The 16,366-nt window shown below is 32.7% G+C and overlaps 2 protein-coding genes across 3 annotated transcripts; one reads left to right on the top strand and one right to left on the bottom strand.

Annotated features, from left to right (window-relative positions):
• The first annotated feature begins 1,245 nt into the window (after window positions 1-1,245).
• On the top strand, window positions 1,246-4,031 carry LOC124945792 (scarecrow-like protein 9). The gene is made up of 2 exons (XM_047486288.1): window positions 1,246-1,364; window positions 1,550-4,031. Exon 2 carries the CDS (start codon window positions 1,635-1,637, stop codon window positions 3,861-3,863), a length of 2,229 nt encoding a protein of 742 aa, XP_047342244.1. The 5' UTR covers window positions 1,246-1,364; window positions 1,550-1,634; the 3' UTR covers window positions 3,864-4,031.
• Window positions 4,032-4,292: 261 nt separating this feature from the next.
• Window positions 4,293-8,636, bottom strand: LOC124944529 (UPF0161 protein At3g09310). Of its 2 annotated transcripts, none has more exons than XM_047484804.1 (5): window positions 8,389-8,636; window positions 8,218-8,277; window positions 7,965-8,105; window positions 7,203-7,300; window positions 4,293-4,763 (listed from the first exon to the last, which is right to left on the bottom strand). In XM_047484804.1, the coding sequence occupies exons 1-4, from the start codon at window positions 8,588-8,590 to the stop codon at window positions 7,245-7,247; spliced, it is 459 nt and encodes a 152-aa protein (XP_047340760.1). In that variant the 5' UTR covers window positions 8,591-8,636; the 3' UTR covers window positions 4,293-4,763; window positions 7,203-7,244. The 2 variants fall into 2 exon arrangements, with proteins under 2 accessions (XP_047340760.1, XP_047340761.1); XM_047484805.1 differs by having other exon boundaries at window positions 4,293-4,754.
• Window positions 8,637-16,366: the final 7,730 nt, after the last annotated feature.

Genomic DNA, 16,366 nt, shown 5'->3' with positions numbered 1-16,366 from the left:
ATTAGTATTTTGAACTCTACAAGTTAAAGTTCTCTCCCAATAAATTATTATATTATGGTTAGCCTAAGCATTTTTATAATGAATACTTACAAAATATCAAATTGAAGCATTAATTTGTTTTTCTAAGACAAACATAATGTTTTTACTATATATTCAAATTGACACTTTAATCTTAAAATACACAATAAATTAACTTAGTTCAAGTTTAACTAGTCTTCATATTAAGCCTTAGAACTCAACTATATTCAAAATCCAGTCAAATAATTAATAATTTTAGTATGCATGGGACCAAGTTTTTTAAAGTTATATATACTTAAATATAAATCCAATGTTTTTTTCTAAATATATATATATATATATATATATATATATATACTTACAAAAATGTATTAGCATTTGAAATTTTAAAAAAAAATATCATTCATGTTTTTTTTATATTACAATATTGACTTTATTATTGACATGTTAAATAAACGAGACAAACTTCCCCTAAATATTTATATACAAAATGTTCGGATCACCCTACTTCAACTTAAATATTCTTTTAATGAAAACAAAATTTGTGACAGTTAAATTCAGTAGTTAGAGTCGACTTAACCAATCAAAATATTATATATCGAATTTATTTAAATTATTTAAATACAAACTAAATGAAATATACTAATATATTAAAAAATAGTTATCACACTAATTATATTAATACAAACTAATATTTTTCTATATAGATATATTGATTCAAGAATTTTAAATATTATAAATAAAATTTATAAGTTGAATTTGTATCTGTTATTATTAATATTTATATTGAGACTCATTTATTTTCGAAAAAAAACATTTGTAAGAACTTAAAAATTCCTATTATTTTGCATTTCATTATTTTCTTATATTCTATAGTTGTTAAAATAATTTTATATTTTATTATATAATAAAGAAACTTAAACCCACCAACGTGAAAATTAAATAATTTTACTTCTCTGTTCAAAATTATAAATTAAAAAATATATTTAAAATCCCAATTTTAACTCTAAATTACACTATATCTAGATTGAAATTGTTAATTTAATATTCTACATAAAGTTTGCATATTTTTATTTTTTGGGAGGAAGGAAATCTTTTAATATGCGCCAAAAAAATAACGGGATTATGACCGGCTACAGCCCGCGACGTGTTGGGTCAGCGGAAACAACGGCTGTGATTACTTCTCTTTTCTCTCTTCTCCTCGTTGAAGAAAAAAGCTTAAAGTAAGAAATTCAGTCCATTTTACATCCTCGTTTCTCTCTCTCTCTCATCTACTCTTCTCTTTCAACTCATCATCCATTAGAGATTCAGAAGTCTACCTCTCTCTGTTTGGGGATCACACAAAGGTACTCTTTCATCTTCTTTCCATACCCTTTAATTGATGATGTATAATTAAGTTTGATTCATATATAGTTCGTGTGCACTTTTGAAATCATGATTAGTTTGTTGAAATCATTGTTTTTTTGTATGACCCTTTTGAAATCATTGTTTTTTTGTATCACCCTTTTGAAATTAGGCCTGTTCTTTGCAGATTCGGGATTCAAAGACCAATTCCAAGACTAAATTTCCAATCTTGACCACAAATTGTAGCTGAGCTTTTCCTTTCTAGAGAATTAATGGATCCGAGATTCAGGGGATTCTCTACTGCGAGAAATGGAATCCAACTGGAATTTAATCCAGATTCATCATGTTTACCTGATAATAACCTAATTGGAGGACCTAGATTTCAGACTCCTTTGTCGAATAACAGTTTTGGTGGATTTTCCATCATTCCAGATAACCCTGTTAACCCTTTTCCAAATCCTAGATTCCAGTCTGTGTTTGCGGATCATGGAAGTTCATTCACGAGCTACGAATTCGGGATTCCTTTCCATTCGAATGATGACGCTCCAACAAACAATTTGGTTTCTACTTCCACTTTAACCTATGAAGAAGATCCTCATGAAGACTGTGATTTCTCAGATGCAGTTTTGCAATACATAAACCAGATCCTTATGGAAGAAGATATGGAAGAGAAAACCTGCATGCTTCAAGAGTCTTTAGATCTTCAAGCTGCTGAGAAATCATTCTACGATGTCATTGGAAAGAAGTATCCACCATCGCCTCAAATCGATCGAGCTAACAATAATGTTGAGATTTCAGATGAATACAATTATGTCTATAGTGGAAGCAACAGTAGTAGTAACAATGGTCCACGCTCGTCGGTTACCTCATCAAACAGTGCTAACAATGGTGTTATTGATGGCTGTTTCCTTGACTCCCCAATAAGCCCTCTTCAGATATCAGATCTATATGGCGGTAACCAGTCTGTTTGGCAGTTCAATAAGGGAGTTGAAGAAGCAAACAAATTTCTTCCCAAAAGTAGTGAATTGTTGATTAATTTTGCAGCCAACAAAACGCCGGTTAAGGAGGAAGATTCGTCGTCACCCTTCTCTCCCAAAGAGCTGAAAGGTAGGAAGAATCCTTATAGAGAGGAGGAATGTGATTTAGAAGAAGAAAGGAGTAGTAAACAAGCAGCTGTTTTTCCAGATGCAACAGTTCGATCAGAAATGTTCGACAAGGTATTGCTTTGTAGTATGGGGAGTGGCGAAATCGCTTTGAAAGAATATCGAGAAGAACTTAAAAACGAGATAGACAAAAGAACGCAGCAAAACAGTACTACTAGCATGTCTAACAAAGGCCGTGGAAAGAAACAAGTTGTTAAAAAGGAAGTAATCGATTTGAGAAACCTTTTGATTCATTGCGCTCAAGCAGTTGCAGCTGATGATCAAAGGTGTGCCAACGAATTACTAAAGCAAATCCGACAACACTCTTCCCCTTTTGGCGATGGAAACCAAAGATTAGCTCATTGTTTAGCTGACGGTCTCGAGGCTCGTTTGGCCGGAACTGGAAGCCAAATCTATAAAGCCTTTCTCAGCCGAAAAACATCAGCTGTCGATTACCTAAAAGCATACCATCTATACCTGGCATCATGTCCCTTCCGAAAGATGTCAAATTTCACATCAAACAAGACGATAATGCTCAATGCAGAAAAGTCAACGCGATTACACGTTATTGATTTCGGTATCCTCTACGGTTTCCAATGGCCAACGCTAATCCAACGCATTGCCCAAAGAGAAGGCGGCCCTCCGAAGCTTCGAATTACTGGAATTGAGTTTCCCCAACCAGGGTTCCGCCCTGCAGCAGGAGTTGAAGAAACCGGTCGCAGGCTAAAGGACTATGCTAAAACCTTCGACGTACCTTTCGAGTACAATGCCATCGCGAAGAATTGGGATTCAATCACGATCCAAGACCTGAAACTAGACGACGACGAGTATGTTGTCGTCAATTGCCTATACAGATCGAAAAACTTGCATGATGAGACGGTTTTAGCTGATAGTTCTAGAAATATAGTTCTAAATCTAATTAGGAAGATAAATCCTAATCTTTTTATACACGGGGTTTTAAACGGGTCATATAATGCCCCGTTTTTTGTGACCCGGTTCAGGGAGGCTCTATTCCACTACTCGGCGTTATTTGACATGTTGGAAACGAACGTTCCGAGAGAGTATCACGAGAGGATGTTGATCGAGAGGGAGGTGTTTGGGAAGGAAGCGTTAAATGTTATAGCTTGTGAAGGGTGGGAAAGAGTGGAGAGACCCGAGACTTATAAACAATGGCAAGTTAGGAATATGAGGGCGGGATTTGCCCAGGTTCCGTTTAATAGGGATATTGTCGAAAAGGCGGTTTGGAAGGTGAGGACGAGTTACCATAAGGATTTCGTGATCGATGAGGATAGTATGTGGCTGTTGCAGGGATGGAAGGGGCGAATTATATACGCTCTATCGTGTTGGAAACCTGTATAACTTTTGAAGATTTACAAAGTCTTTTTCACTTTTGTAGGCAAATTTTCAAAAAATCTGTATGAACTTTGATACTCTACTGATCAAATATCAAATACAAAGTAGTTGAAGATATGAGTCAATTTGGAAACTTGGTGATACTTAATTTTCTTCATTTATTAATTTTTTGGATCAGGATTCATTTTATAATAACTTTTATTGCTCATTTAGTATGCCATCATAATCCAAATAATAATCACATTATTTTTTAATAATGGTCAAATTATATTCCAGATAATTAGTTTTACCCAGCACAACCTTTAGGCAAAAGGTTCTTGCTACCTTAAAATGCAAGAATAGTTTCTTCAGGAAAATAACTGCTTTATCCAAATTCCATCACAGTAAACACCTAAGGAAATAAGTAATATAAAATAATCTGGACAAATGAGAGTATAAAGAGATCCAGAGTTAGGTTAAAGAAAAAGACTGGTGGCTTATACAATAAACTAAAATTTGGTCAAACAGAAGTGAGATACACAACACAGTTGTTCATCCACATATGATGATTGTCAATTGACTTGAACAATTCAACTGAATAATCTTTATTACTAAAATTGGAATGAAGAAAACTCAGTCTGCCTTCTAACCCGATCTCAACATGTTAAGCCAATGGTGTTAAGAATGACGTGCGCCAATGCCCACAACTCGTCTTACCATAAAATATTATAAAAAAAATAAAAAATTGCGATATGGTTTACCCAAGAATCAAATAAAAATATTTATTTAGCCAGTGGTCCCAAATCTTGATTCCCATTCCAGGTTTACTTACCCAAAATCAACAATGGTAAATTATTGGTCAGAACTCAGATCCAACCTTAATTAGTGCAGGAAATGTTCCCCCACTTCCCCTGGTATCTGCAAAGCCTAAAGGGTAAAATTGTCATCTGTAAGTTGAGATTAAGACTTTTTCATTAAAAATTGAGATTAATGATGTTTAATGCATTGGATGAAATCATCAATAAGCAAAATACAATCAGTTTATTTTAAAGGCATGCATGACTGACCCAATTGAACCAGCTTCAGTCAGAATACAAATAATTCAACTGAATCTTAATGAGATTGGGGAGTATTTAATGGCATGAATGAATGGTCCACTTCTGAGCAAACGGATTAAACAAATAAACCCCCATCACCCACTCAGATGCTTTATTTTCTTTTGTAAGGGATCAAAATAAAGAAAATAATACCTACAAACGGGAGAGCGGGTAAAATATCACTATTGTTAAGTGACGTGGCAACCATTTCAACACCACCAAGTTAATGTCTACTCATTGCCACGTCACCCTTCAAATTCAAACCTGCAAATAAACTAGAGATTGAGGGGATAAAGAAGATCAAAGAGATTTAGGCCAAGGTTGTGGGAGGTTTAGGGTTGATGCCTAGTTAGGCAGGTGGTGATTCTTTTGAGGTTCACCTTTTCTCTTTTGAGTTTGGGATAAAAGTAATCTTAAAGATGATTGATTTTGATGAAGTTCTTGTTCTGTATGCCTTTATTGTATTTGAATTGTTGGAAAGTGTAATTGGGTTTCAATTCTTTTGATTTATGATGCATTTTGGTTTATCAGTAATAATGTGTATTACTTTTTTGTTTTGTTGTTTTTGTGTTCCATCATCTCTTTTGACTTTGGATGTATCATTTTTTGTAAGTGTTCTTGTGTTATTCTTGGATTGTTTTGCAGGGTGGTATCATGACATGGCAAGGAGGCTAAAAGTCTTATTATGATTAATAGAGGTTGCATATTAATAAATGTAATCAATTAATAGTTATTTTTCTATATATCGTTGGCCTAATTAATATATTGGAGATCTCTAGATTAGTGGATCTCAATGTTATAATCTTGTAAATAGTTTACATTTTGGAATGAATAGAGCAACGGATTAAGAAAAGTGATTGAAGAGAAGATGAAATGTTAGGATACGACGTAAAAGAGTAATTGAAGAGAAGATAGTAGATAATTGACCGTGGGCGCAGCAGAAGAGGGAAGAGAAAAAAATCCTAAGATCTAATAACATAAAGAAATACAATTCGTTGTTCTATTCATTCCAAAATGTAAACTATATACAAGATTATAACATTGAGATCCACTAATCTAGAGATCTCCAATATATTAATCAAGTCAACCATATATAGAAAAACCCAAGATAACTATTAATTGATTACATTAATTACATATCTCGTGTGAAGAATCAAAAGATTATTTATTACTTCATTGCTTGGTCGTTAAAGATTTTGGAATATGCTTGAAAGGGATATTAATATTAGTTGGGTTATGCCACGTTATATTGGAAACACTTTATGTTTTGAATCTTGATCTGAAACCGTATCCAAATGAAAAGTTGTTAATAAAATTTTGAATTTTTGTTTGTCTCTGATTAAGTTCTGTTTTCAAATGCCATCTCATCTAGATTAATATTCATTCGAGATATTTAATCTAAAGTGTTACCAAAATGGATGCATTATGCTTCTCAAAAAAAAGATGAACAAAATTTGATTTTCATGTAATCCCAATATCTTAGGAATGTATGTGAATCCCTTTTACATGTTGAAATCATACACTAAACTACAAAACATTAAAATTTCTTATTCTATTCTCTCATTTTTTTTCCCATTCTCTTTGTGTTTCCATTACATTTTTAGCTCTCTAATACAATACCAAATTATAAAAATTAGAATTGAGATAAGTCATAGATGAAAAGATAAGAATGGGGGATGAGAGACTCAGAACAACCACCCAAAGGCCTAGACGTAAAAAGAACAAATTATTCAAGTTTAATCAATAACAATTCAACATACAAATTACATGATGGTTGCTAATATTCATTAGTACTAGACTATTAAACTGAAAATAACTATTAATAAGTAATAACTAACTTTTTTTTTGTAGGGTTCGAACCCTTCACCTTCCTACTAATAACAAACTAATTAAATAGTAACTACTAACATAACTACCTCTAACTGCTTTTAACCGCTTATAACTACCAACTAAATAGTAATTATCTATTTAATTTTCCTAATTTTTATATTAGGGAAGCCAACACACTCATAAATTCCACAAAGAAAGATGCACATCAATGAAATTTTGAAGCTAGAAAATGAAATGTTTGTCAGATGCATGAACAGTTTTTTTTGTTTTTTTGCTTCAAGTGTGAAACAGGTTTGCCTTTCTCTTACATGTACTGTGATGATTAAGAATCTTAATGTCTATATTTCTTGATAATGTCAGTTTTTCATAAATTTGTTCGATAATGAGATGGGATAATATTGCAGTGAAAATGAGAGATGGAAGGCATAGAGGAATCTACCATTGTTTTAGGCATGAAAAAGATCAATGCTTTTTGACCAACTCACTCGTCCAAAGTGCTTTCATTAAACCATCTTGGGGGATCAAATCCAGAACCACCTGAAGATAAAATAGGTTTCAATCATCAAAGTTCATACTTTTTTGTAGATTGAGGCTGTTAAGGATATTGAGAAAATCTCATTCTCACTTCTTCTCCATGGCTGAAGATTTCTGATCTCAACACTAGCACTAAATCCTTTTTTATGCACTCATAAAGATCTGACACTATTTTAGCACTTCAAGAGTTTCTTTTATTACAAAATACCCTTTTTTTATGGGGAGGGGCAAAAATTATGTATACAACTACTCACCAAAAAGCTAATTATACTTCCAACTCAACAACAGCAACAAAAACATGTAATTTTACCTGAATCGAAATCATGTAATTACTGAACCCAAAACAAAGAAGCTCTTACATTAAAACAAACTAAAGTAAGTTATATAGTTCACTCACAAGTACACAAAAGTACCAATACAGTTAAAAGAAACAAGAGTAAAAAAAGGGAGATAGAGATCCAATTAGCATAATTTTGTATATATGTCGGAGTAAGTTCAGTTTCCAAATATGATCCATCATTTTGGAGAGTCATTGCACCAACAAGAACAAATCAAAATCATTCATCATTCCTCATTCACTATGTTGTCATTTTGTTGCAATAATAATATAGGCAACAACATAGGAAAATGAACAAGAAGTTAAAAGAAAGAAAAGTGGGTTAAGTACCCAAAGGATTGCAACGGCAGATACGCCATGTAGTCAAGATACTCCCCTTCACAAACCCATATTTCTTGTAAGCAATCATTGAATACTCACTACATGTTGGAACATAGCGACAACTATTTAGCATCAATGGAGAAATCTCTCCTGCTCAATCACGTTTTGAAGAAACCTCATTAGTTAAGCTGAAATAACTAGTATCACACAATTAACACTAGTTTATGCACACATATCATGATCTTAATAATCAAGAACTCACTTTTGTAGAACCTCAGAATCGATAAGGCAGCTTTAACCCCCAGATTATCAACTTCATTTTCTGATTTTCATTACACAAAACAATAACAATTAATAAAACTTTTTATAGTTAAATAATCAGAGTTCAAACATGCACATAGAGAGTGAGGGAGGGTGAGAAGGAAAGAGATACCTTGTTCCGAGGTGGGAGAAGGTTCCTTATTCGAATTATCAATGGCGGAACAGGGTTTTCGATAAAGGCGATAAGCTTTGTGCGTGGAAGGTCTGAAATGGATAATAGTAGGGTAGGTGGGTTTTCTGAGGGAGAAAGAAATAGGTTTTCTGATCGGAGATACGACGGTTGCAGAACCAAGGGAGAGAAGAAGCGGCTCCATATTTTTCTCTATAGTCTACAAATGGAATGACGTCCCGCCGGCAAAGGAAATGAAAGGAAGGGATAGAGCTGTGAAACAAAAACCGGTTATCGGTTCACGGTACGGACCGGAATCAGTAAAATTAAAAATGGTAAAATCAATAAAAAAAAATATTGGTCGGTTAAACGGTTAGTAAAATAAGAGGTAAAATCAGACTTAATCGAAACCGATAAACCGACTGATTGAACACCTTAGAATGACTGTGGTTAATATAAGGGTGTGCAACGGTCGGTTAAGACCAATTTTGCCTTTTATTTTACAAATCGGTTAACCAACCGTTAATGGTATCGATTTTACCGGTTCTGGTTCTACTAGTTTTGGTCTGGGAGGTCGGTTAACCGGGAAAACTGATAATTTAATTTTTTAAATTAAGTAATAAATTAATGAAATAATTTTTTTAAAATTATTATTTATACTTTTCTATTATACTATTTTCTATAATTTCTTGTTTCTATTATAATATATTATATTATTATTATAATATAATATTATTATAATATATTATATTATTATAGTATATGTTACTGATACATTTAGAAATATGTTATAATATATAATTTTATTGTAATAATATAATATATTTTATAACTATTTTGTTAATTTTTTATATATTCTTTGAGATTTATTATGAATCTTAAGGGACGTTATAATAAAATAATGGGAAGAATGTCAATTTTACACACCAACTTGTAAGAAAGTGTCAAATTTACTTATTAAGTATCAAAATTCTATTTATATATATTAACTTGTTAAAAAGTGTCAATTTTATTTAAAATAACGGAAATGTTAAACACCGTCAATTTTTTTGCCACATATAATATCCATTTTTTTTTTAAAATTGACATTACTTTAATTATTTTTTAATTTAAATAAAACATTAAATCTTTCTTTATTCATTTTTTCTCTCTCTTTATCTCACAATTATTCATTTTCTTTGAACTTTTCACTTTCCATTTCCATTTCCATCTCCATCTCCATAGGAATCGATTGATTATTTTTCCTAAAATGAAACTAATTAATGAAATTGAGGTTTATTGACCTCTATCTCTCTACACATCATATTATCATATTATCGTATATTATTTTATCCACTTTTAATTCAAATGGAAAGAGAGATAAACACAATCTCTTTATATTATAAACCAAAAATAAATTATATTAAGTTGAGTCTTTATATCTAACCAAACCAAAAAATATATAAAATTAAGAATTGAACTACAACAGTTCAACTAAAAGGAAATTACATGATTCAAAATTAATAGATTATATTAAATTCACAGTAAATTTTTGTCACACATAATTTATTTTGAATCATGTAATGTCATTTTAGTTGAACTTGTTGTAATTCAATTATTAATTTTACAGTTTTTTTAGATAGTTATAAAGACTCAATTTAATATAAATTATTTATGATTTATAATATAAAGAGATTATGTTTATATCTCCATTTGAATTAAATTAGGGATAGATGTTGAATGATCTTATTACAAATATATGGTCTCAATTTCATTTTAGGAAGGAACTTATTTATGCACTCCCTATGCATATTAGAGAGGAGATGAAGAGGGAAATTAAGAAAAAAAAATGGATAATTGTGGAATAAGAGAGAGAAAGAATGGATAAGGACAATTTTTAATGTTTTGTTTTTATGAAAAAATAATCAAAGTAATGACAATATAAAAATAAATAAATAATATGTGGATATTACATGTGGCAAAATTTTGACGGTGTTTAATATTTTCGTTATTTCAAATAAATTTGACACTTTTTTACAAGTTAATAGGTATAAATAGAATTTTAATATTTAATAAGTAAATTTGACACATTCTTACAACTTGGTGAGTAAAATTGGCATTCTTCCCATAAAATAATAGTTATCTAATAAATTATTTTAATTTGTTTTCAATTTATTTTTGTAAAATTTTATATAATTTATAATGTTTTTTTTAAAATTATAATTTAAATTTTAAAAATAAAAAATATTTAAATATTATTTATAATATATCTTTTATTTATAAAATAACTAATACAAATTATAAATTATTACCGGTTAAACAGTTAGAAAAATAGGTAAACCGAAAATCGAACTGTTTAATCGGTAAAAATCAGTTGACCGGAACCGCTAAAACCGGTTAACCAATAAACCGTTAAAATGAAACTGGTTAAATATGGATTCGGTTGGGTTACCAATTTTCCGGTTTTTTTCACACCCTAAGTTGATATAATAAATTATAAAGATTCGGGGTTCTATTGAATATATTTTAAAGATTGGGGACACATATCAATTAATTTAAAATAAACAAATATCATATAAAAGAGGCCCAAGGCCCAATTTCCTCTTAACCTAACCCTAGGCCCTACCTCACGTATTAATGCGAAAGTTACAGAAGGAACATGAAAAAGAAATGAATATGAGAAAAGATCAAAAGGAAATTTCTGCTGGAAGATTTGGAGGTAATAATGTGATCGCGGAAGATTGTGAAGAATCAGAAACTCTTTCTGACATTGATGATGCCGAGTTTGATGGTTACCTTCTTAACAAGAACGAGACGCGCATTAAAACGATGATTTGGGAAAAACTGAATAAGGAATACCTTCAGGAAGAAGCCGATAAGGAAGCGATTGCAGCCGCTGAAAAAAGATCTCGCGATGGAATCTCAAGTTCTGATGATGTTCAAGCTGCATTTAATAGGGCTATGGCTAATCTGAAAGCTAAGAAGGAGAAAATGCGTAGGCAAGAGACAAAAATTGCAAAGCCTCCGGCAGCAGTTGCAGCTCCTGCAGAAATGTTAACGAAGAAGAGGCCGCTTAGTTCAAAAATCAACTACGACGTGTTGGATAAACTTTTTGATGAACCGGAATTTGAGGATAAATCGAAAAGAAGTCGAATGGAAAATGATGATGAATCTTGAAGAAGATATTAATACTGGTGGTGGAATTGTATATGAAGATTTTGATGATATTGCTGAACAAAGCTATGATGATGATCAAATTTGAGGAATTATATATCTTCACATTATATCGGATTTTTGTTACCAAATGCAAGCAAGCAAAAATAATATATAGATATTTGTTTTCAGTTTCAAGGTTTTTGATTATTTGAAAATTTTCTTTTAAAAATTTGAAAGCAAAAAACAATCCATGGATTACAAAGAAAGAATAACTTGCTTCAATTATTTTATAACACTCCTCTCCCTAATATAACCTAGTTTTCATTTAAATTTCACAAACTAACCTACATTTCATTCATTATTCTCAAACTTAGGGGTATTCCATCAGTTTTTGAATTTTCGGTTTTGGGTTCTTTGAATTTTTATTTTTTTAAAAATAAATTTTAAAACCGATTTGATTTGAATAAATTCAAATTCAATTTATTCGAATTTGGTGATTCGAATTCTGTCTGATATTCACTTCAGATCAAATATTGAAAACCACTTACCTATAAGATTACATAAATTTTCTTAATAGAGTTATCATAATAAAAAAGTTGTTAGAGATTTTATATACTAAAATTATAAAAAGACTTTAAATCAACCCCAACATGCTTAGCTGTTAGTGATTTTGATATTTAAAATTAAAGTCAAAAGTGTGTAAAAAATCAATTTCAAACAAACTCTTAAGAATTTAATAAAAAAAATCATGATTGATTGTAACCAAAATCGGAGGAAGAAAGCTACAACCAAAAGTAGGGCCATCGGATGAGCGCTAGGATCTCATCAAACGACTCAAGCGCGCCCGCGTAGCCCGCTGCAACAGAAGGAACGCGTGCTCGCGCCACACCTGATTGGGTAACACCCGTTAGCTTGACCACTAACGGAACACCTAGACGCAACGACGCCTTGACGAAACACCAACAGAACGCGCTAAAGCGCATGAAACGACGTTGTTTCATGCGCCACTTTCGTTTCAGATGCGAGACTGGAGCAGATAAGATCAAAGACCCGTCTTTGATCTTCTATTTTTGGAACTCAGCCTACAATGACAATTTCGGCTGATTTAATGGCTGAAATGATCACCCTACCACGATGATCATTTCTCCTATAACTATAGGGATGATTCGTCCCTATATCATCAAGTGGCCGAAAGAACAAGCAAAACGCCATTAATGATTTTTGGCTAATGTAGTCTACTTGAAGCCTTCACCTACTCCAGGATAGTATTGTTGAGTTATGGAGTCTACACTTATAATAAACTCTACAAGTGTTAATTAGAGTTTATTGAGTTTGTATTTAGTTTTGGGCTTGGGCCTGACCAAGAGTTATTTAAGTTTATTACTTGAATGTTTACCATATAAATATGTGATTATTAAGGGTTTACAAAATAGAGACATAATTATATAGAGATAAAGTGTGAGGCAAAAACTCTATATTCCTTCTTCTTCATAGTGAAATCTGGTGGTGGTTGAAGTGGATGTAGCTCAATTTGAGTGAACCACTATAAATCTGTGTCTTCTTTTGTTCTTCTTTCTTGCATTTTTACAGATTGTTTCAAGCTAGTCGGATTTAGGAGATACAAATCCTAACAACTGGTATCAGAGTAGCTAGGCTAGATCTGAGCATTGGAAACAATGGCAAGTGAGATCAGTATAGGACATGGGATTGAAAGATTTGATGGGATAGATTATGCCTTCTGGAGAATGCAGATTGAAGATTATCTCTATGGAAAGAAGCTTCATGTTCCTTTGAGTGAGAAACTAGAGAAGATGGATGAAGCTGAATGGAAACTCCTTGATAGACAGGTTTTGGGAGTTGTCCGATTGACGCTAGCCAAGACAGTTGCTCACAATGTAGCAAAGGAGAAGACCACCATGGGTCTGATGAAAGCTCTTTCTAATATGTATAAAACCATCTGCTAACAACAAGGTACATTTAATGAAAAGACTCTTTTACTTAAGAATGGTTGATGATACTTCTATCACTACTCATTTGAATGAATTCAATACAATTGTGAATCAATTGCTATCTGTTGAGATTGATTTTGGGGATGAAGTTAGTGTCCTGATTTTGTTAGCATCTCTACCAAATAGCTGAGAACCTATGAGGGTAACAATTAGTAATTCAGTTGGAAATGCTAAACTGAAATTTGTTGAAGTTAGAGATCGTATTCTTGCTGAAGAGGTTCGTAAAATTGATTATGGTGAAACATTCAAAGGTTCTGCTCTGAATGTGGAAAATATGGGTAAACATAATGATAGAAATTTCAACCAAGGTAAGAGCAGATCTATGTCAAGGAGCAGGAGGAGTCAGTCCAAGTTTGGGAGGACATATGAGTACTGGAATTGTGGTAAACATGGTCATTTAAAGAGGAACTGCAAAACACCGAAGAAAAACGATGATGATAAAAATGATGAAGCCAACATTATTACAGAATCTGTCACTGATGCATTACTTCTATTTGTTGATAGCCCGATAGATTCATAGGTTTTGGACTTAGGAGCGTCTTTCCACACCACTGCTCACAAAGAATTAATAGAGAATTATGTGGCTGGAAACTGTGGGAAATTTTTTCTCGCAGATGGTGAGCCATTGGATATTGTTGGCATGAGTGACATCAAATTGAAGATGGCAAATAGTTCTATTTGGAAGATTAATAAGGTGAGACACATTCCAGGTTTAATGCGCAATCTGAATTCTGTTACACAGCTTGATGAAGAAGGTCACAATTTCTTTTGTGGAAATGGTGCATGGAAGGTGACGAAAGGAGCAATAGTTGTTGCTCGAGATCACAAAATTGAAACGTTATACACAACTTCAACTTGTAGAGAAACAGTTGCTGCTGTAGTCGATGACTCGAAGAACATTGAGCCGTGGCATTGTAGGTTGGGCCATATGAGCGAAAAAGGGATGAAAATTCTTTTGAAGAATGGACAAATTCCAGAATTGAAGTCTGTTGAACATCAGTTATGTGAAAACTGCATTCTTGGAAAACAGAAACAGGTGAGTTTCTTAAAGATTGGGAAGAAGCTCAAGAAAGAAAGGCTAGAGTTGGTACACACTGATGTGTGGGGACCTACACCCGTTTCTTCTATTGGTGGATCACAATACTACGTGACGTTTATAGATGATTTGGCAAGAAAGGTATGGGTATATTTTATGAAGCACAAGTCTGAAGTATTTTCTATTTTCAAGAAATGGAAGGCTTTAGTTGAAAATGAAACAAATCAGAAAGTTAAGTGCTTGAGTTTCGACAACGGATGTGAATATATCAATTCAGATTTTAAAGAGTATTGTGCTGTGAATGGGATAAGTATGGTGAAGAATGTTCCCCAAACGTCTCAAGAGAATGGAGTAGTTGAACGAATGAATCGAACATTGAACGAGGGTGCTAGAAGCATGAGATTGCATGCATGACTGCTTAAAACCTTCTAGGCAGAAGCTATTAATATTGCTGCCTATTTGATAAACAGGGGACCCTCTGTTCCTCTTGAATTCAGAATTCCTGAAGAAGCTTGGAGCAATAAAAAGGTAAATCTTTCTTATTTAAAAGTGTTTTGGTTGTTTATCATATGTTAATATTAATGAATGTGATAGGAGCAAGCTTGATCAAAAGTCTAATAAATGTTTTTTCATTGGTTATGGTGATATTGAGTTTGGTTATCGTTTCTGGGATAATCAAAATCAGAAGATCATTTGTAGCAAAAATGTTATCTTCAATGAACAGGTTCTCTACAAAGATTGTATTGAGAATACATCAGATGGTGATTCCAAGTTGGAAGAGACTAGTACAGTCGATTTGAGAGAATTTTCAGCTGAATATATACCGATTGTCATAGAAGAACAATGTGTTGTTGAAGATGAAATTGTTGAGAACGTGGCCCCATAGGTAAATCAGCAAACACCGGTTATACAGTTGAGAAGATCGTCAAGGAATCGAAAACCAGTTGAGAGGTGGTCTCCATCTCTGAACTATATCTTGTTGACAGATAGAGGTGAACCTGAATGTTATGAAGAAGCAATACAATCTGATGAATCAGTTAAGTGGGAATCTGCAATGAAAGATGAGATGGACTCTTTGATGTTGAATCAAATTTGGGAGCTCACTAAGATACCAAGGGGAAAAAAATCACTTCACAACAAATGGATCTTCAGGATTAAAGAAGAACATGATAAAACCATGAGGTACAAGGCAATGTTGGTTGTGAAAGGATTTCATTATAAAGAAGGTATTGACTACAATGAGATCTTCTCTCCAGTAGTTAAATTGATGACAATCAGAACTATTTTGAGTTTTGTTGTGAAAGAAGACCTTCATCTTCAACAAATGGATGTCAAAATTGCTTTTCTTCATGGTGATTTAGATGAAGAGATTTATATGCGACAACCAGAAGGATTTGAAATCAAAGGAAAAGATGAGTTTGTGTGTAAGCTTCAGAAGAGTCTGTATGGTTTGAAATAGGCTCCAAGGCAATGGTATAAGAAGTTCGATAGCTTCATGAAAAGTAACAATTTTCTAAGGTGTGAAGCTGATCATTGCTGCTATATCAAGAGGTTTGATAAATCGTACATTATTCTGCTCTTCTACGTTGATGACATGTTGATTGCTGGAGAAAGTTTGTATGAGATTAACAAGCTCAAAAAAGAGTTGTCTGAAAAGTTTGCAATGAAAGATTTGGGTGCTGCTAAACAAATCCTTGGGATGAGAATTTCTAAGGATGAATAAGTTGTCAAGTTTTCACAAAAGAATATGTGAAGAAAATTCTTAGAAGGTTCAACTTGTATGATGCAAACCAGTTACTAC

The sequence above is a fragment of the Impatiens glandulifera genome, chromosome 7, assembly GCF_907164915.1.
Source record: "Impatiens glandulifera chromosome 7, dImpGla2.1, whole genome shotgun sequence".
Lineage (NCBI taxonomy): Eukaryota > Viridiplantae > Streptophyta > Magnoliopsida > Ericales > Balsaminaceae > Impatiens > Impatiens glandulifera.
The sequence above is the reverse complement of the archived record's forward strand: the minus strand, read 5'-3'. Positions and strand labels throughout refer to the sequence as shown.

What these genes read in the sequence shown, in the direction of transcription:
- LOC124944529 (XM_047484804.1), bottom strand. Translation starts at nt 8,590, where the DNA reads ATGGAGCCGCTTCTTCTCTCCCTTGGTTCTGCAACCGTCGTATCTCCG. An exon ending in GATTCTGAGGTTCTACAAAA is followed by an intron (nt 8,106 to 8,217) that starts GTGAGTTCTTGA and finishes GTGATTGAGCAG; the next exon opens with GAGAGATTTCTCCATTGATG. An exon ending in CTGCCGTTGCAATCCTTTGG is followed by an intron (nt 7,301 to 7,964) that starts GTACTTAACCCA and finishes TTTTATCTTCAG; the next exon opens with GTGGTTCTGGATTTGATCCC.
- LOC124945792 (XM_047486288.1), top strand. Translation starts at nt 1,635, where the DNA reads ATGGATCCGAGATTCAGGGGATTCTCTACTGCGAGAAATGGAATCCAA.